The sequence below is a fragment of the Centroberyx gerrardi genome, chromosome 3 (genome assembly GCF_048128805.1).
Source record: "Centroberyx gerrardi isolate f3 chromosome 3, fCenGer3.hap1.cur.20231027, whole genome shotgun sequence".
Lineage (NCBI taxonomy): Eukaryota > Metazoa > Chordata > Actinopteri > Beryciformes > Berycidae > Centroberyx > Centroberyx gerrardi.
In genome coordinates this window covers 26,663,674-26,685,290 of record NC_135999.1, presented here as the reverse complement: position 1 = coordinate 26,685,290, position 21,617 = coordinate 26,663,674, and the positions used below count along the sequence as shown (strand labels likewise).

General features: G+C 44.7%; 1 protein-coding gene across 5 annotated transcripts in view; it reads left to right on the top strand.

Annotated features, from left to right (window-relative positions):
- mgat3b (beta-1,4-mannosyl-glycoprotein 4-beta-N-acetylglucosaminyltransferase b) overlaps positions 1-21,617 on the top strand; it is a 51,598-nt gene that overhangs the window by 20,617 nt on the left and 9,364 nt on the right. Inside the window, exon 1 of one of the 5 annotated variants that reach the window (XM_078291134.1) lies at positions 59-104. The exons of 2 other annotated variants lie outside the window; for them this stretch is intronic. In XM_078291134.1, the coding sequence (XP_078147260.1) occupies positions 67-104 (38 nt within the window). In that variant the 5' untranslated portion in view covers positions 59-66. Of the gene's footprint in view, positions 1-58; positions 105-361; positions 391-16,306; positions 16,318-21,617 lie in introns of those variants that run through there. 2 more of the 5 variants (XM_078291143.1, XM_078291139.1) reach the window with 2 other exon arrangements.

Below are 21,617 nucleotides of genomic sequence, written 5' to 3'. Positions count from 1 at the left end.
TAGGGCAAACCTCCAGGCTTGGAGAGTGTCTTTTGAAATGGATGGGATAAGCAAAAAAATCACAACATGAAAATGATTAGGAAGTGTTTGCGAGTCAAACGCAGGTATGTGGACGGTTCTCCAATTTGTGGTGTGGGAATAGGTGGCTTTAACTGCTGAATGGTTTTTGGTAAAAAATAATTCAAGTATAAGATATTCTAGGATGTCACCTTAAGACATTGTGTTCCAAGTTTCAGTCTGAATCGCCTTCGTCTTGGCGATGTTGGTGCAGAGACATTGACAGTTTCCCCACACAGAAGTTCGCCAAATTGATTAGGATCATGAGGAAATTCTTCTTAAAATGTCTGTCCCAAGAGGAAAAGTGGCCAAGCTGCATGTCACTGCTGTCGGGTGAGAACCTGATGTCTTCCGAAATGTCAACTTCTCAGTGCTTTTAGGAACAAGGGTCTCATTTTCAGAGAGACAACCCATGCTTTTTAGAAATGGAGGCCTGTCCAGAATGTGCGGAGACTGGTTACGCGGGACACGCCACCATGTTGGTCGAGACTCAAAGGAATGATTGTAATGTCGTTTCCTCCTCTACAGTTCTTCATTCTTTGTCTCCCTATCTTCCTTCTATGTGACAGTGCAAGGGCTTGACCAATATGTATTTTTGAAGACCGATATGTTTAAGTCACTGATATTTTTAGTGTCTTTTAAATTTGAATTTTTTTTATGGCAAAAAAGTCAAAACTATTCTGTGTTTCCACCAGAGAATTGGGTGGAAAAGCCTTTGAAACGGCATTTAGACCATCATGGGACACTAAAGCTCTCCACTGAAACGGATACTAATGAGATACTTTTAGGGTAGCCAGCTATGGAAGGAAAGTTTGTCCCACATCACCTAATCAATCGTAGGGGAAACCCTCTGCTACATGACTGCCTTTTAAATGAAAGAATTATATTACAAAAGACTTTTCTGAACAGTTAGCAGAAATTGTGCAGACATTATCTAAACTCATAGAGGACAGTGTCATTCTTCAGTTCAAGTTAAAATCTGTGTAATGTAAGTGCTGGTGTTACTGGGCCCAGTCCCAGCTGCATGCCCATATGCAAAACACTACTCAGAGGCTGACACATGCAAATCTACAGCAGCCATTAGTCATGAACTCTCTAAGCTTGCCATCACGATTGGGAAGGCTTAACATCACTAATAGGCCCTCTGTAATTGTTGTGTGTGTGTGTGTGTGTGTGTGTGTGTGTGTGTGTGTGTGTGTGTGTGTGTGTGTGGCTGATTGAATGCTGTAGAGTCAAGATGAGGAGGAGGAGTGGACAGATGCTGCTGAATTGCCAAGAACTCAATTAGATTTCATTGCTGTATGGGAATTATGCAGTGTTTGAGTTGTGTGTGTGTGTGTGTGTGTGTGTGTGATACGTGTGTGAGTGTACATGCACATGTAAGAGCATGTGAATACAGTATGAGGAAGCGATAATTGAATATTGTGTGTCTCTATATACAGTGTGTGTGTGTGTGTGTGTCTGCTTGTATGTGTTTTTGTGTGTATCTCTGTGTGTGTGTGTGTTTTGCCGTCATCCTACACGTCTAATAGCCGCCACTCGGGGTAACGGGCTACCTGAGTGTTGCTCTCGCCCGCCGCTCGCATCGTTAACAGGTTGTCTCCCCAGGTTTAATGAGCTGCCATTAGCCAGACGCCGCTCTGTTCGCCCTCCTCTCACATTCCCCTCCAAAGATAGCCGCAGCGTCCTGATGGGCGCGCGGCAGATGTGCGCTCTCATTTACGACTTTTCCGTAGCGTGGAAGAAGTTTCTTATTCGTCCGTCAGTCATCCTGGATCAGTCTGGTCTCCCCGTCTGACTGCCTGTCTCACAAAACTTCCAATATTATTTACATCAACAAATGAGAGTTCTTTAGTTCTTAGTTAGCAGGTCCACAGCATCCGCTATGCTTAAAAATTATACAATTTACCATTAATCTGTAAAGAACTGAAGTGCTCAGAATTGCCTTTTTATGCCTACAGCCTAAAATATTGCTGATAGAGGCAACTAATGTCAGATAGAATTACTACTACTAAAGATAATAAATATCTGTCTGAAATAATCACTCAAAACGGTTAACTACTTTATCATAAAATGTGATTTATTATCGGTAACATAGTGGTACCAGAACACACTGCTCATCAGTCTTGCAAACAAGGCATCAGTGCATCAAAACGGAATGAAACAGAACTGCCAAAGCAACAGAAGTGAATTAAAAATATTTAAATCTCTGTCATGTATTGACAAACAAACAGGAGCGATGCTGTACAGCGATCTGAACAGGGGAGTTATGTTTGCCTAATGAACTTCAAAGCTTTTGCGCCAGTACCTGTAATGATATTTTAACCGGGACCGGCCTTTATTTTTTATGGTCTTTATTAGAAATTTTATGGTAGACCTATATATGCCTACCCATCAATCCGCTGTCCCTATGAGGGCTAGTCTAAGCAGTGTGTTTTCCTGTATCAGTGGAGGATTTGGGCGGGGTTTCTACCACTACAGCTGTTCTTATTTGCCCTGTGTTTGTGTTTTGTGGGGAATTTGGGGGTAGGAATGTTGTTGTGGTGGCGTTTTGTTTTACATATCGAATCGGCAGAAAACAGGATCTTCTGGTTGTGCAGCTGAAGGAGAATTTGCTTTTACTGTAATGAGGGAGTAAGAGAACAGGACAGCAGAACAAAGCCAGGACTGACTGTCCTCATTCTGTAGATTGCATTCAAGGTGGATCTCTTCTGATCCTGACACAGACGGGTAGTTACATACAAAACAACGTTGCTTTTAATGGGAGTCAGCCAATACCACTCATTGTATGTTAAAGGGAATGTACATGCACTAACTCATACACTAACTACACATACTCTAAGATGACTTTCAATCATGTGCCATCGTGACCCAAGAGACAAGACGGCAGCTGATTTCACTGATTAGCAACCAGAGAGGAGGAACTAATCAGTGAAACTGGCTGCTCTTTGGTTTTGTTGGAATGAAAGCCTGAGTCATGATGTCACGATTTGAAACTAATAAAAAATAATAATACAGTAGTGCAATAAGGTATTATTAGTAACAAGTTCAGTCTGCAGGTATTCCTTTGTCTCAGTATTGGTTTGAGCTATTGACGTTCCCCCTGAGATAATTTATTCATTTGGGATGTGCCTACAGCCACTTTCTGTGTTTGGGGCTGATTTATGTGGCAGCGGAGTAAGAGAAAAAAGCGTCAGAGGTGCCATTCAAAGATGCAGCGTGCTCGTTCAGATGGATCCCCGTCTCCCCTTCCCCAACCTCCCCCGTAAAAGCAGAAACGCACCGGAAGCAAAGTCGGACATATTGTGCGTTTCTCAAATTGTCTCCAATGGTCTGACAGATGCATCAAGCTCCAGACTTAGTTTAAGTTTGGAGCTTCAACAGAAGACCAAAGAAGCTGTTTTTTTTTTTTGTGATGGTTTTGGAATCGCAGTGACCGTTGACGTATTTCAAGGCAGAAGGACGTCCTGCATGTTTTTAATCTGCTTGGTCTTGCCAAGTAATATAGGATCCAGGAAGCCACGTCATGGATGAGGAAAAGCTAATTAAAAATGCAAAAATCACATCTAAAGAAATCCGAAAACACCCAGTAGTATTATGACTGCAAACTAAGCGGGTCGTATTGGGAGTAGCGTACAGGTGTGCAGATGTATGGATCAAATATGGCTGCTATACTACGACTACTAGCTCATATGCAAATATCAGAAGAACAGAACAGCAACAGAAGATATGAAACCGTAATATCCAGTTCAGTGTAGAAATGCAAATGTCAGTGCTGCTGATGGTTCAAATCTGCTTAGTGTATTTGTGTGTGTGTGTGTGTGTGTGTGTGGCTCAAGTTTCAGCTTCAAGCACTGGTTATCTATTGTACCACTCCTCCACACTGTAAACTACTTCCTCATTCACGGGCCCTGGTTGGTTCAGGCTTGCAGGGGAAGTTTTTTATGGCATGTTTACCCTGTAGTTAAATATTTCCTATTTTCACACGAGGTGAAAGAGGTTGACGGTTGATGCAGGCAGGGCGTTCCCCAAATTTTTGAGTAGCCAGCCAGATGGGAAAAGTAGCCGGCTAAGGGATGTCTACGATGGCAAGATACATTTTTCCGGTGATGCATTTTTACCGAATTAATAAACAAACCTTAAATATGTTTATGAAAGCATGACTTAAAATAACATAAATAAACATTTTTTATTACAGGACCAATGCTCAATTGAAAAATAAACTGATAATGTTTTTTAATTGTGAATGTTTAATGTACTTTCTTCAGTCAGTGCAGAAGAAATAAGTAGTCTAAAACAAAAATATTATTATAAATAGTAATAAATATAATACCAAAGTGCATATTGTAGTCTTCTCAGAGCAAGACTGGATCTCTCTCCTGAGTACTACTGCACTCACAGAACTGAGATCCAATAATGATGGAAACATAAATCAGTTTAAATAATGATTTTTCATGGTAATGAAGCCCCTAAAATGATCTCCTCAGCTAAGGCCTTGTATTTAGCGTTATACAGTAGTTTCAGCTGTAACACTTCAGTTGAGTCCGTCGTTACCATGGCAACCGTTCGCTGCGCGTTTCGCAGAGGCTCGGCAGAGATCGCTATTATTTTGAAACATCTAAAAAAACTCACAACTCCCCTTTAAATTTCACACACAGTTCAGTTATTAAGGAGAGTGACAACCGCATTCTATAACCAAACTTCAAATTTCAGGTACTGATACTGAATTTGAGGGCGGATTCAGTTAGTTAGTTAGTTAGTCCAGTCTGTTTCCTCAACATTGCGGTTGTTCCAGTTCTGCGGCCTTTGGCCCAAATGTTGCGGTTTAAAGTATCAAGTTTCTGCGATGGAAAAAGAGAATATGACGCCGCTGTCAGTGGCGGTTTATTAAGATCTTATGGATAAACTGACTCCTCTGGTTACTGGTGTTACTGGTGTCAAATAAACTGAAAATACAGGCGATGGTAGCCGCCATATTGGTCTGAAGTAAACGTTACTATGGTTACAGACATTATTTCCAGCCATCGTGAGATCGGAGGAGTGGAGTGACTCCTGTTACCCGTACAGACAGTCTGAGTCTAGTCATTTTACTTCAGTCTGCTCCAGTGTGTACCAGACATGCGCAGTCACTCTCATTCAAAAATTCTGTTGTCACCACCAAATTCTGGTAGTGTGAACATTGAGTTATAAAAGCAGCCGGGTTGCAGGGTTTCTACTGACATTTGAAGGGAACATTTTGCCGTTTATGTACGCCGGCGTCGCCCCGCCACAACCGCATCCGTACCAACGCAGTGGGACCAGGCATTGACCACCAGTCTATGTAAAAGAGGAACTATTAGTTGTTCCTCTCATGAGTTTTGTTAGTTTCAGATATTTTAGAGATACTGTGCCAATTGAGCTGAAAGTGGAAGTTTCATAACTGTAGCTACACCCTCTATTCACACAACAGTTTGACCCGCCGTACAGTGTCCAGTTCACGACTAAATAAGGATGCAAATCTAATTTTCTGCCTCCATTTACTCATTGTTTTATGTAGTTGTGTGTTAATAAGAAGACAAACATGTTTCAGTGGCAAAGCCCAAAGCCTAAACTTGCTCGAGCAAATACCTATCTAGGTTTATTCCTCGAAGCTATTTGCAGTTTCTCATCATTTCGTCGCCTCCAGTGGTTTGTCATAATAATAACGAATAATAGGCCGCATTGATGTGCTGTAATGCTTCGCCAAGAGCTCTCAGCGATGTTATGTGTACAGCGAGCAGCTCAGCGTTGTGCTGAGCATAATCTAAAGCCATGCAGCAGTGGAGGCTTTAAAATGTCAGCAAACTTTCCCTTTCATTCTTTGTAGACCCAAGACGACTAGGGAGGCAGAAAACTGGTAGAATCTTATTTTCTGTTTCCTAAAGCCCTGGAGGAGAGAGGAAGACAGAGAGAGAGAGACAGAGAGAGAGAGAGAGAGAGGGATGAGCAGGGTGGAGGAGAGGGAGAGAGGGGGAGAGAAGAAAGACAGAGAGAGAGAGAGAGAGACACAAGACGAGAGCACAGAAGAAATGAAGAGAATGAGGTGTCAAATAGGGGGAGATTGAAAATGGTGACAATAGGTGTTATCTGTGTTTGTCTTTGTCCGTGTGTGTGTGTGTGTGTGTGTGAATGTGCATGCCCGTGTGAAGATTAGCATGAGCGCTAGCAGGGAAGGGAGCGCAGCAAACAGCCCAGGGTTATTTACCCAGCTCTCTGAGGGATCGGACACGCTAGCGCGCTCCCTCCTCTTCTCCAACACAAGCCCCGCTGACAAGTAGCTCAGGGTGCCTGACATTTTTCTTCTCATCTTTTTTTTTTATTTTCCTTTTCCTCTACATTCCTGACCTTTCCAGTTAGCGCTGCGAGTGCAGGTGGGCCGCGTGCCGTCGAGAGGGAAAAGGTCAGCGGAGATATGAGCACTTGAGATGCTAGCCGGCTAGCTGGGGCGCCGCATGGTCAAGATGGACGCCACATGACAGGAGAGCGTGACCTGAATACAGAGCTGAACGCTTCGCTGATGTGCAGTGATGGAATGAAATGGGTGTTGTTGTCCTTCTCCAAGTAATCTGTGACTGTTGCACGATCCAAACGCCATATGAATGACTGTTTTCATCACAGCGCATAGGAGGCTCAGTCGCACATCTCTCTCTCTCTCTCTCTCTCTCTCTCTCTCTCTCTCTCTCTCTCTCTCTCTCTCTCTCTCTCTCTCTCTCTCTCTCTCTCTCTCTCTCTCTCTCTCTCTCTCTCTCTCTCTCTCTCTCTCTCTCTCTCTCCCCCTGTCCATTTTGCGTTACATAACAGCTAATGACATTACTTAGTTCAGCACTGCTCTGCGCTCAGCTGGCGCCTCACCCGTAATACTCCCATCTATGTGGAGGTACAATACCGAACTGTCCCCAGATCAGTTGGAAGCAGCAGCAGCGCTCTACACTTGACATCCAAAATATTAGGACCACCTGCTCCTCCCGTGACGCGCTTTGTCCCGGATGAATCTTGGTGAAAGGGAGAATTGATGTGCGTCATCTGCTGCTCCTAATGTGCGGTTTCTATGGCAACACGGCGGGAAGCAGATTTGAAGCGGCACCTGCATTTCCCCGCCGCCACGGGTGACATCGCAGGATCACCTTTTCTGTTCCGCGGGCCTGCTCTGCACACCAGCCAGACCCGTATAGTGTTGATGTGTTTTTTTTCGCTTGTCCTCCACATCCACGCCTCGGCTTCCTGCAGCCCACGCCTGCACGAGAAGAGCCTGATTAAAAACATGCAGGACGTCGCTCTGCCTGGAAGTAGGTCAGCGGTCACTGCGTTTTCCAGAAACCTCCCCAAGAACAGGCTTCACGGCCCGCCGCCGACGCTCCGACATCGAGCTCGGAGCAGACGGCTCGTGGTGTCGCGTCGTGCTGCGTTTGGCATGTGTTGCGACGAAAAGTAACACGAACGCATGTGGTCGCAAACTAGCCGCACATATGTGTCGCGAAGTGACTCATCCTTTATGAGTCGGCGGAGGGGTAGAGACGGGTCAGAGGGGGATTTTAAGCCACAGTAGAGGCGTGGATTGTGTTAAAGGGAGTGCGGTATTAAGAATTTGTTCTGTTTGTTGTTGGTTGCTAAAATTAAAGTCTGAAAGTTAGGTGTGGCATGCAGGCTCACAGCGATCTTAGCGATAAGCGCACACGCACAACCACATTTTCTCTCTCACCCACGCATAGACATGTACCCTGTCTCACATACACATTCAGCAGAAAGACACACACACGCCTTTTTCTTTCTCAACCTCATAGACATACGCTTCCTGTCTCACAAACACACACACACACACACACACACACACACACACACACACACACAGTCACAGCCAACAGCTCTGAATTCCCAGCGAGCACAGCGCCTCCCGAACTGTTCCTGTAACAGAGACAGATAAGTGAGCTGTGGAGTGCAGAGACAAGTCTGGTGATTGCATTTGGCAGCGGGCACGCTACAAGTCTGGACAACGCCAAAGCCACAGACATCTGCCAAACCCACTCTGACACCGTCGCTCCTGAACGTACAGTAACAACTGCTGGTCAATACGCCATGCTGTTTGAAAACTCACTGTGGGCAACGTGAGGGGTTTACACAGAGGGTGTTTGTGTGTGTGTGAGAGTGTGTGTGTGCGTGTGTGTGCCAATCATGCAGGTCTGAACATGCGTTTTGGGGTTGTGTGAGGAGAGCTGTGTTGTTGTGGTATGAGTCAACCAACTGGCCTCTTGCTGGAATCAGTCAGCTGGCCCTGCGGCCTGTACTATATGACTCTTTCAGCAGGGAGGAGAGGTGGTGCAGGGTTACAACTCAACCTGCCAATTCCTGTGAATTCATTCACAATTCAGTTTAGAGTGACTCACACACCCTGCAAGCACTTAAACACTCGTATCTCATACGGGGTGGACGGAATAATGGAACCGCCAAATGAGAAAGGACTTTAACTTTGAGGTAAGAAAATCACAATTGCATAGGCAGTTACACACATTAAGTTGAATGTTCAATTAGCAGCATGTGTCGGCTTTGAAAGCGGTTTGTGAATCACCACATTTAGTGGATTTTCACCTTCGTCATCCCTTTAAAAAAAGCTGGAGGATTTCTTGAACCATCCAATATCTTGCTGCTCACATTTCAGGACTTGGATGACAGCAATCCAAGGAGGACTGAAGCTGTTCTCAATACTGTTGTCAAGACACTTCTCTTTCCCTCTTGTCTTGTCTCTCTCTGTCACTCACACACACACACACACACACACACACACACACATCCCTTATAGACATGCCGCACATAGGTAACACCTCTTGTCACCATTTCCCTCTCTTCGGGGGCCTCATTCTCTTTCTCGTTTCTTTCAGTCTCTCTTCCAGTCTGTCTCTTGCAGTCTCTTTCTGCTTCTTTCTTTTTTAGCCTACTACTCAATTATACATGAATATTGTAGGGACACAGGAGTATTTGTTATATGTATTGTCTGAGGCGCTGACCCTTAACCTCCACTGGTTGCTTGTAATGTCGGTGATCTAGGTACTTAAGCTTTTTCTTCTGTTGCACTCATGGTAAGTCGTGCTGGAGGAGAACGGAAGCTGAATACCTAAAATGTAAATGCAACACACACAGATTATGCAACACACACACACACACACACACACACACAGACACCTGCCAGCCATGTCAAGCAACACTCATGCCAGCTTAGTGCCTCTCTTCTACATCACATCTTCCACTTTCATTTCCTTAAGGGAACTCCTCAGTCTTTGTCAGTTCGCAGCAGCATGCAGCTGCACCACTTCCTCTTATGCAAAGCTGAAACGATCAGACATGCTTCAGTGTTTATCTGGTGCTTACACCTCGCCATCTGTAATTCACAGATTTAAAAAAAAGAAAAATAAGTAGCCTTAAAGAAGACAGAAAGGCAACATATGACAATATACTGTAGACTCATGTTTTATTCAAATATTGGCCGAAAGAGGACTAAATACAAGGAATGACAATACTGTAGGTGAAGCAATAACAGAATAACAGAATTGTAAAATGACAGTAAAAGATGTTAGCCTACATAATGTTGGATTGAAGTTGCAGCGTTTGTGCGCAATAAACTAGATCAGCGTTGTGAGTTCATCAGATAAAGAATCTGTGAAAAGCTTATTGTCAATCTATGAGTTCCTCCATTTATCAGAGATTGGATTCTTTGTTTTTTTCAGGATTTCTGGGTTTTGGACATAGAACTTCTATTTGGTAGTTATTAGAAATGAGATGGATATATGGATTTAAAGTTAAAGTGGTAATCTGCAAGGTCTGTATTTTTTTATTTTTTATTATGGCGATATGTTGCTAAGCGCTTATTGCTGTGGTGTTTCTGCACTGCGCTTCCCAGAGATCACCTGTCAATCAAGCAGTGTGGGCGGGACTGTGTCGTCGTCTTCTTCCTTGAATTTTCTGTTGATGCAGTTTGAGTTTCTCTTTTTTTTGTCTGTTCAGCCATGGTGGCTATCGCTGCTCATGCTAACTACCCAGTTCTTCTTCTACTTATTCCAAACAAACCGGAAATGTAAAACGTATCACTTCCTGTGCACTAGAGGATTTTTCCCGGTAAAGAGCTACCAGACACCGGGTGTTTAGAACAGACAATACAAACGCTTTCATGAAGTGGGTACAGGTCGAATCACTGTTGTGTGACATCATGGGGCTGGTGGTGCCCGCTGAGTGCTTTTCGGGGGCCTTCATGGGTTGCCTTTTTTTTTTTTTAGGTAGAGAGGAAGTGAGGAAGAGGAGATGACAGGAGGGCGAGGAAGAGTGGGGCTGATCCAAGGTTTAGTCTCGGCTCTCCGCTGTTTTCAGGATCGCAAGGCCGACGGGAGCGGGCTGATTCTCTCTTTCATCTCGCTCTCTGTCTGTCTGTCTCGCTTTCCTCCATATCTCCTTATATTTCTCTTTGTTTCTTTCTTTCTGTAATATGTGCCAGCCTCCTTTCACACACCCTCCATCATTTCTGTCTGTCACCGTTTCACTCCTCTCTGTTCCTCTCCCTCGCCGTCCTCCCCCTCCCATCCAACTCTCCTCTTCCCTGTAATCTCTCCTATAGTCTCCATCACATACACAGCTTCTGGCTCTTTCCTTATTCGGTGCTTTCAATGCATCCCTCCCCCACATCTCTATCTCTCTCTGTCTCTCTTTCTCCCTCCCTCACTCTTACATACACAATCACCCATCCTCCGCTGCACCACTGACTTGCTCTCACTCTTTTCTTACCCTGAAACTTCCCCTTTAAAACCACCCCTTTCTTCCTCTAGCTGTGCCATCTCTCTGTTTTTCTCTCTCTGCTCACCTTCTTACTCGCTCTTCATATTCTTCCTTCACTCTCTGATCACTCTCTCCCCCCCCCCGTCTCTCTCTCTCTCTCTGATCACTCTTTCTCCTCGAGTGCCTGCCATCGACCTGTAATTAAAAACGGTTGCTGAGGCCGAACGGGCTGCTTTCAGGTTTTGCGCCTGCCTCCTGTCCTCCTCCTGTTACTCGGTGCGGGGTTGAGCATCACTGATTTGCTGCCGCAGTACACACTACACCAGCATCAGAACGCCTGTTTGCCTTGTCGCCTGTGAGAGAGGGAGTTTGATTGAGCAACCGCTGCAAGAATTGAATGTATGGTTGTCAATTTCATGATTGTGGGTTGGTTGTTTTTTTTGAGCCAACATGGCTACTTTTCAGCGGTCAGTATCCTATTTCTTTATGCATAACACAGCAACAATACTAGACACAATGGCGCCGTTCTCTGGGTCCATCAAGCCCAATTCCGTGCATTCAGCAATTACCGGCCGAACCGTAGACTAATGCAAAGACCATCAGGCTTAAACCAGAGCCAAAATGGAACCTTTCTAATGACTCCTATCTTCCTGTTTCCTTATTAACAATGAATAATGCGGGAGCCACACACATAATAGGAGTCTGTCAACGAATCGTTTGGCCCCTTACAACTCTTTATTGTTTTTTGGGGTTGACCTACTTTAGCTAATCCCAGGCCTGTGTGTAGGGAGGATATTTGGTGCGATAGGGCTCAACTCCCAAGCCGTTGTAAGCCGTTTTGATTGGAGAGTCGAGGGCTCACAGCAGACTGGTGTCTTGACCTTGCCGATTCACAGGAGCGCCGGCCGGGTTGATGTCGTGTAATGTAACGCCGGCCGGCTGCTGTGATGCTTTCAACATGAGAGGATGCAGCGCCGGCGCTGTGGATTGAGGAGGGCGACAAAAGAGATGAAAGGATATAACGAGTACGGGCAGGTATGCTTTTCAGAAAGGCTGGCGTGCACTGAGGTGTGTGTATACATGGGGAAACACACACACACACACACACACACACACATAGAGAGAATCACCGGCAAACCCACTTGCAGCCACTGCCACTCCATTCTCTCTCACACACACAGACGCAGAGAAACACAGGTAGGTCTGCGCTTTCAATACCTGCATAATACACACACACACACATACACACACAGATCCATTGGTAAAACCACCGCCACCCCTCTAACACTCTCTCACTGCCACACACACACACACACACACACAGACACACACAATTCAATACTTGAGGCACAAATAGAAGCGGTAGTTCTTGCAGCAAACAATTCTCAGTTCAGCAAGCGACCGAGAGGAGAGAGAGAGAGAGAGGGAGAGAGGAAGGGAAGGTGGGAGAGGAGTGTGAAGACAGAATTGGTGTTTTCATCCCGTCTTGAAAATAATGACACACCTGGGGAAAGGACCGCAACAAGGAGAGCCTCTTTGTTTACCGTCAAGATGATCTGCCGAGCCCTGTCATTACCGCCGATGTTACCCGAACGCTAGCATGACTCAGCCCGATCTGCCGTGCAATCACAATACGGACCGGTAAGGAGCTAACCGGAGCCAGGGTGTAGCGGTTGGCCTTTCAGCCCCAAGCGGAGGAGAAGTGGGTGGGCGTGGCAAAGAGGAGGATGGATGCTACGAATGACTAAAGGAATGAATCACCGCAGTGAAGATTGCTTTTTAAGAGAGCGCTGTTCATTAGTGTAGCTGCACAAGATGTGCGGTGCAGAGGATTGTAGGAAATTGGAAAGATGTACGCAAAGCTTTTCTACCGGAGTGGAAGTTTTCCCGTAGGCCACTGATCTGTAATTGGCTTACCATTTTTAATTTGGAGTTCAGTCAGCTAGGCCGGAGACTGCTGCAACTGAACCGACAGCGGCGGGGTCGGGGAGTCATCAGCTTTTCAGGATAGAGAATATTCTAGAGACTGTCGAGGAAAGACGGGGAAGGAAAACTGAACCGAGATCAGGGTCAGCGTCTCCTCTGGTGTGACGGTGATCGGAGCGGAGCAGCGGACGGGACAGAGGCTTTGCAGTTGCATCGGAAATCTCCTCGCAACCATGTCTGGTTCCATCATGGAGGTCCAATGGAGAATTGGCTGTACGCAAGTAATTTCTAAATGTTGAACAACCAGGAAAAACAGAGAGATGCCTAAAACAGATTGCTGTAGTGTGCTTGTAGGTCAGTAATGTTACAAGTTAAAGTGAAGAGTCTGATAAGGAAGATTTATCTCTAACTTTGTTGTTGTGACACAGTAAACAGTCTTGACTTCAGCCCTAGTCTCTACTCCAAAGCAATACGAGTTGCATATAAGAAGAGTCAGTTGACCAGAACAAACGGCTGATTTTTGGCAGTTACCAAGCTAACTAGCCAGCAGGCTAATTTAGCAAAGCAACCAATGTTAATGGTCACATGCCAGTAGCCTACTAACGCTAGCCTCTACTAGATACATAGTGTGCAAATCAGATGTGTTTACAACAAAACAGTGATGGTTAGCTGACCAGATACTATGGTTAGCTAGCTAACAACATTATCTAAACACAAATGAAATAATCATTTCCCATTTCCCAACACAGACATAACTACGTCCCTTCAGTTCTGTTGAGAAGGCCAAGTCATACATTTAGAAACACAAATCTGTTCATCGCCATTGTTGTGCAAGAGCTGAGGACCTTCAATATGTCCGCCGGAGGTTGCGTTACATCAGCTGAAATCAATCTCTAGTCTGGAATATAGACAATTAAATAGGGGAAAAGCTCCAGCTCCAGCTGCTCCAAGATCAGGGTGGACAGTTTCTCACCGGCACTTTCGACAGGAGAGCAGCCAGCGATAGCAGACAGAGAGACTGTTTGAGAGACTTTGATTTTTGATGTTCTTTCATGAAATATTTAACGGTAAAACAGAAGAAAAAAAGAACTAAAACCCTCAAAAACTCGCAAATCCCACAACGCACATACGCAAGCCAACAACACCACTAGTAGGTACTGCTATTATAATAACAAATGCCATAATAAAAGTTCTAATCATAATCATCATAAAGTGACATTCTACTTAATTCAGCACATCATTCAATCAAATTCACTGAAAGCATAGCAGCCTACACAAGCATATGTGACATTTAAATACGGGCAGAGAGAAAGACAGGGGAGGAGAGTGGAAATAGCGCCGTGCAACTAAACCAAGATCAGGGTCGTCGTCTCACATTGGAATGGAATATTCTAGACATAATATTCTAGAGATTGAGAGAAAGGGGAAAAAAATAGCGGAAATGGTACGGCAGGGTCTCAACGTCTCCCCACTGCTTCTGTGAACTGCTGATATCAGAGTGTTTAGAGAGAGAGAGAGAGAGAGAGAGATGGGGAATGAAAGGGACAGCAGAGAAAGAAGGAAGGAAGGAAGGAAGGAAGTGCACGAAGGGAATGGCTGAATCAGCCTCGATGGAGGAAAAGAGAGTAAGTCAGTTTAGCACTGCTCCATTGTCCCCGAGGTACAATGATTGTTCAGCTTTTCTAATTACAAACAAGAATATACACGTACAAAAACACAATGTATTATGCAGAATTTTTACTACTACTACTGTTGCTGCTACTGCTGCTACTACTAATCAAAGCTAACAAGTCATCCTCCACAAATGATGCAGTCCCCCTCTGGATCAATCGGTGACAAATATTTCACCTTTTTTTTTGACCTGTAATTGTAGCGCCCCCTGTGGGCCAGTCATTGTAGTTTTGAAAATGCCAGAACAGAGTGGTGACATGCATCATTTCCCAAGATTCATCAACATCCAATCAGTGGTGTGTGAGATATTGTGTGTGTGTGTGTGATGGATGGACGGACAGATGGAAGGAAGGAAGGAGATTGATTCTAGTCGTCCCGCCGATTTTCATTGTGTGTGTGACAATCATGGCCTAATCATCATAAAATTACACTGAACACAAGCCTATCCTCATTCAATCAGATTGACAGAAATCATGGCTTCTCAAACTGCTGCTCACAGCTGCTGTGCAGAGAGAGAGAGAGAGAGAGAGAGAGAGAGAGAGAATCCACCTTTACTGCACAGAGAGAGAGACGCCTCACAGACCGCTACAGAGCTGAATTATAGATGAGGCCGAAGGAATGGAGGCATTCCACCAGCTTTTCCCAGCCTCCCACCTCAATCCATGTACCGACCCGTGCACACACACATAAACCCTACCTCTGCCCTAACACACAACACACACACACACCCCTCCTGTGCCCCTCACCCTGCCTGCATTATTGAAACCCACTTAGCACCCTGGCTTTCTCTTGACATCTGACTCACAGAACCAGTGAACCAAAGGCCAAGAGAAGAAGAGCTACTTTCCTTGATACTGCTACTGGAGAGACAAAAGAAGAAGAGCTGCTTTCCCTGCTATTGGAGAGACAAGAGCAGAAGAAGAGCTACTCTCCTGTACTGCTACTGGAGAGACAAAAGAAGAAGAGCTGCTTTCCCTGCTATTGGAGAGACAAGAGCAGAAGAAGAGCTACTCTCCTGTACTGCTACTGGAGAGACAAGAGAAGAAGAGCTATTTTCCCTGCTACTGGAGAGACAACAGAAGAAGAGTTGTTCTGTCTTATTCTGCTACTGGAGAGACAAGAGAAGAAGAGCTACTCTGATACTGCTACTGGAGATGCAACAGAAGAAGAACGATTTCCCCTGCTATTGGAGAGACAACAGAAGAAGAGTTGTTCTGTCTCATTCTGCTACTGGAGAGAGAAAAGAAGTAGAGCTACTCTGGTACTGCTACAGGAGGAACAAGAGAAGAAGAACTACTCTCTGATTCTGCTACTGGAGAGGAGAACTGTTGTCCCCCAGTGTTACCGGAGGAAACGTAGGAGAGGAAGTAGTTGTTACAATCCTGCACCAAAGTGACAAGAGAAGAAGTAATTATCTTGATACTGCCAGTGGTAGAACAGGAGAAGAAGAACTATTATCTCTGTCTCCCTAATGGCACAGGAGGAACAGCAAGTCTCTGATGGAGGGAGAAACCAGGAGGTCGACTGTGAAAGGAGCTTTTGGTTGGTGTAAGGGGTATCTTATCACAGTATAACCATCACACACACACACACACACACTAAGGAAACATAACACTGGTAGAGCACAAGATTGGACACGTCAGATGAGTCTCACAAATGACTCAGCAGTGTGTGTGTGTGTGTGTGTGCACATGCGGTTCTCCGTGCGTGCATGGGAGAGGAAGGAGGGGCGGGTGAATGAGGAAGTGTGCTGCTGTAGATAAAAGGAGTCCGAAGAGGCGAGGTGAAGCGCTGCATGGTAACCCGGTCCGGCTGGGTGAGGTTTCATCGTCTCACCATCTCTCCAGTCAAACAGCCTTGTTTGCTAATGGAGGAACGGCCCATAAAAAGGTTAGCTAAGCGGTCATTTAAAGCAGAAGTGAGGGGGAAATTACGGTCAGCGATGCACTTAAGAGGCTGAGAGTGAGACCGAGAGAGATGCTGAGAGAGATTCGCTCTCACGCTTAGGCGACGGAAGGCTGCTCTTATCAGGCCAGTACAACTTCTGAATTTGCGGGTTTCATTGCAAAACACTCTATAACCACTATATCCATTTTGAGAAGTATTTGTTGCCCGATGCTCATCACTTAAAGGATAAGGCTGGTGTTTTTAAATGCATTTCTTATCGTCAACAAATCCTATGAAAATAACAAAATCAGCAATGCATTCGCTCTACTCCCGTTACTTCCCACGTTCCCTTTTTAACCGTCAACCCGGAAGTCACTGGCTCCAATTGTAAGCTAAAAAGCTTTAAATACAGCTCACAAAGACATAGTTTCAATTTTACAAATCTCTAACTGTTACCATGGAAAGTCAAGCTGTTGTAGTTCAAATTCAAATGGGAACAAATTCTTCATTACGACGGGGACTATTTTCAGTGCTACGGAACTACTTTCCTGAGATGGAAAACATGTTTGCAGGCGGCCCGGGTGCATCGTGATGATGAAATATGTTGCCCAGAGCAACGGCATGGCTCTGTGACGTGTTTTTAATCGTTTTTTTAATACAATGGAGTTCTATGGCTGCTGGGACATGGCTTCATTGGGCACCGGCTACATGGACGAGACTTGTTAGCAGAACAAATTAATTGCTGATTTTGTTGTTTTCATAGGATTTGTTGACGGTAAGAAATGCATTAAAAAACACCAGCCTTATCCTTTAATATTTTTTAAATCACAGATAATTGAATTATTTAGTAAGTTATGAGCTCAAGACTACTAATAACGTCAAATAATATTCAGTAAGGTTTTAATTTCATGTAAGCGTTCCTTTTTATCAGAATAGGTGTCACGCTTCAAATGGTGACTATATGACTTTGGAATGAAACCCTTGAATAAATAAACCAGTGAAGAGCAGCACAGCTGTTATGGGTGGATGCTGTGTAAATGTTTCCACCCACTGCATAGAGGCCTGATTCAGTGTGTGATTGTTAACAAGTCATTAGTCAGGGGGAGAGGTGAGAGAGGGGAAGTGTCTCCTCACATGTGAACTGCTGTGTCAGCGTGGTTAGATCTTCTTTAAGGTGTAGGCCTCCACTTCTAAAAAATATCACTGTGCATTATGCTTGGTTCCACTGTATGATTTCACTATAAGTTGTTTTTTTTTACAAGCTATCATCAGTGATATTAATATTTGGATAAATATTTGCAAAAATGATGTATCCAACAACAGATTCTTTCATGTATGGCATATTTCAGAGTCGCCTGTCCGCCCTTAAGAATTTCCCTACAGTGTCACTCCATCTAGATGTGCTTGAAACATGAGTTGGTCAGTGGTGACAAACCTGTTTTCCGCCCACTGACTGAATCAAAGGCACCCAGTCAACATTTCACAAGTTGTAAGTGCTGCATCAACCTCAGTGACAAGTTTCATCCGTTTCATAAGGGTGAACGAACGCCTTGCAGCACCCACCCTAAAACAAAAACATAAGAGGCGGATGTATTAACAGGGATTTATTTTTCTAGACATAATGCTCATATATCTACAGAAGCCGGCGTGTTAGAAGTCCCTCTTTTTACTGCATGCTTGCTGAAGTACTTACTGCACTTTGGCTCCAATTGCTGGAAAAATCGTTTGCTCTTTTCAGCTGTCAGAATGATCCGGTTGCCAGTTGTGTTGAAAGATCCTACAGTTTTGTGTTACAATATACTGACAGGTAGGATAGATGCAGCTTAAATGCATGATGGAGTGCTTCTACATTGGCCATCACTGTACACATCCCTGCATTATCTTCTAGCCAAAATATCCCATCCTTTATAGACTTTAATCCGTGTTTCGTGCTGGGAGCGGATGCTGGACGGGAGATGGACACGGGAGGTTTCGGAGGATAGTAGAAGGGCGTGTCGCATGGTGACGCATCTGCCTCGGCTTGATACTGTATATATCGTTTGGATCGATAACGAAGCACGGCGTTCTGTTTCTGACCTTTAGCATGTAAAGCGATATGTCGATATGAGCGTTTGTGAGTGTCTGATGTTTCTATGCATGCATCATCCCTCACCCTTTTTAGATGATTGCGATCCCTGATCTCTGTTGTCTTTTTATGACGGTAAAACCAATTAAGACGATGGATTTTCATTTAAAATCTAATCCCCCCCCCCCCCCCCCCCCCACCTCGCCTCCCCCTTGGCCACACCCCCCTCCATTTTAGAATTAGTCCAGCCTCCCACTCCCTAACATGCTGTAATGAGAACCTGGGGAAGTGCAAGGACACCGGCGCGCAATGTCGAACGGACACAAAATGGCCGCAGAGGTGGACACATGATCACTTTTGGGTCAAACGGAGTGGGATAGTGCTTGGTCACTGATATTGGAGAGGGGGCTCACAGTCAGATCGATGATGGCACACTGGGACAGTTGTACGGTTTTAGGAATTTGTGGTTTTAGTTAGAGCCGGGAGATATTGACATAATCAAATATCACAATATTTTAAACCGAATGCCTCCATATCGATCATGTGATGATATTTTTGGGGATGAGTATTCGTGCTTTCATAAGATATTTACACACAAGAAAATTCTGAAAATAAGTAATAATGATGATGTGCAATCAGTAAGAGTAATGTAGATATGATGAGCAGGTAAAGCCAATCATTGTTCATTTTACTAATAAGTTCAGAAAAATGTGTAGTAGTAAACAAGTAACATTTAAGTTATTTCACAATATTACGAGAACTAAAATCCCAGCCAATATATAGGCTCATATCACGATATCACCCAGCCATAGTATTACTTTTTGATTTTTTTTTTTGTTTGAGTATTTCAATCGCCATGTTACTCATACATTGCAATTATGAGTTTTTCTCCCCCTCCCCCAATCCCTCACATTTCGCCAGGCAGGGGTTCATTGTCTTGATTAGGAGAGTGTGATCGGGCGAAGCTGTGACTGTCTGATTGGAGGATGGTCTCTCTAACCACCGGCCCCAAAGTGCTTTGTTTTGTTTTGGTGGCACCCCTGGGTGCTTGTTAAGGTGAAGCCAAGAGGCTGGTCAGAGCGTCTGGGTTCTGAATAAGCCGAGATGCTTTGTAGTTTAGATCCGGTCCCATGTGGCAGGCGGAAAGGTGGTTTGTGAATTTTCTTTGTGCTGAAAGGGAAGAAAAGGGAATGGAGATGAGGCGGATCTCTTCTCAAAGAGTATAGTGATAGTACACACACACACACACACACACACACACACATACACACACACATATCGCATGTACGTATGCATGCACACACACAAGTCATTTATCACATCATTTATCACTTCACCTATGAAGTAGTTCAGCTGACATGGCAAAAATCTGTAGAGCCACGAGCCACCACTTAATGGAGTGTGAGGGTGCAAGAATGTGTGTGTGTGTGTGTGTGTGTGTGTGTGTGTCTGTGCAGATATGGGAGGTCTCCCCAGGACAATGCAAGTTGTTGTGGTGACTATAGATAATGGTCTCTAACCCAATTTGCCTGGCTCGTTCTGGCCCCCCTCTCCACCCCCTTCCTCCCACCGTTGCCGTGGCAACAGACAATGGGCTTCCTACTGACACACCCCTCCTCACCCCAGCAGAAATGCCAGCCCCAAACTGTACCACCAAGTTTTGTGTGTGTGTGTGTGTGTGTGTGTGTGTGTGTGTGTTAATGTGCATTTGTTCCGCATAAACTGTGATGGATATCGGTTCACCGGGTCACCAGTAGCAGCGCTTACTCCATCACTCACGCACACTCAAACACACACACACACACGCACACACACGCACAGACAGCCGGTCTGATCGAATTAGAGGCGGTTAGCTGGGAGAATTCCTCCCTCCCACCATGTACTTTCTCTGCGGTTGTTTATCACTTGGATCGGCCTCCGTGTCTCCAAACCAAATGTTTGGGCTGCGTTCATAAACTGGTGGTCGGGCATTTCCAAACTCTCCGGGGGTGTGCGGTCCAAGGCTTTTTTTAAAAACTCCCCACAGAGATGGAGGGAGAGGGGGAGAGAGAGAGAGAGGGGAGTTTGGGAGGAGAGGAGAGGAGGGGGTTATAATCTACAAGCAATAGCAGACTGTAAGATAAACAAACACTGATGAAGAGGAGAGCCCCCTCCCTCCCTTTCTCTCATCCTCTTCTGATATCAGAACGTCTACAAATACAGCAACATTATTGCTTTCAGTTGTATAAACAGAGGAACCCACCCAGCCCTGAATTAAAAAAAAAAAAAAAAACATTTGCCTAAATATTCCTCTTCCTTCTATTCAGCGCCTTCCAGTGCTGAACGCGTGCCCAGTTTTGATTGGCTGGCTGGCTGGCTTATCGCCGTGGAGACGGGTGCTGGGGACCTTGCCCTGGTCATTGTCGTTCAGAGAAAGTCTAGTCAAATATATTTTTAAAGCACTTTCGCCAACAGGTTTGTCCCCACAGTGCTTTACTGAGCCACAAGGGACGTACATGGAGATTTAAAAATGAGATGACAACAACCATCACAGGTTTGAAGATATGGGGCCAGAGCTTGTGTGTGTGTGTGTGTGTTTTTTTCGCTAACTTTCTTGAGCCTTTTTATCAGCCTTGGTGGTTCCACTCCTCTCCATCCACACCTTTGGTCATTGGCACCTTATTAAATAGACACAGTTGTTGGTTCTCGCTCATTAAAGTGATTCAGGTGTGTGTTCATGTGGTTCACTAATTGGATTTACCAGCTACAGTGTTACTGCAGTTTTTTAATGACTCTTTCTTTACCCCTCTCTCTCTCTCTCTCTCTCTCTCTCTCTCTCTCTCTCTCTCTCTCTCTCTCTCTCTCTCTCTCTCTCTCTCTCTCTCTCTCTCTCTCTCTCTCACTTGAGGGAGGTTGACTATTCATTCTTAGTAGAAAAGCAACAAACAGTAATGTTTCTCTTCTTTCTGTTTGCGTTCAGAAAAAAAAGTAGGATTGATATTGATTTTATAATTGATTTTATTTTATTTCAGTGTCAGTGACTCAAGGTGCCCAGGCAGCAGGAATCCATGCATCTGGTTGTAATTTGTGCATAGCAAACATATTCCCGAACAAACAAAATAAAATTGAAGTAGAAATTGAAGTCATTTTGCTAGAAAGCACGCTTCTATCCGCTCAGCTGTTGTTACCTGTTGCCACAGCTATCCATGAATGGTAATAGCCATCTGATTTTACTGCCGTGTGCCTTATTTGAATAGCA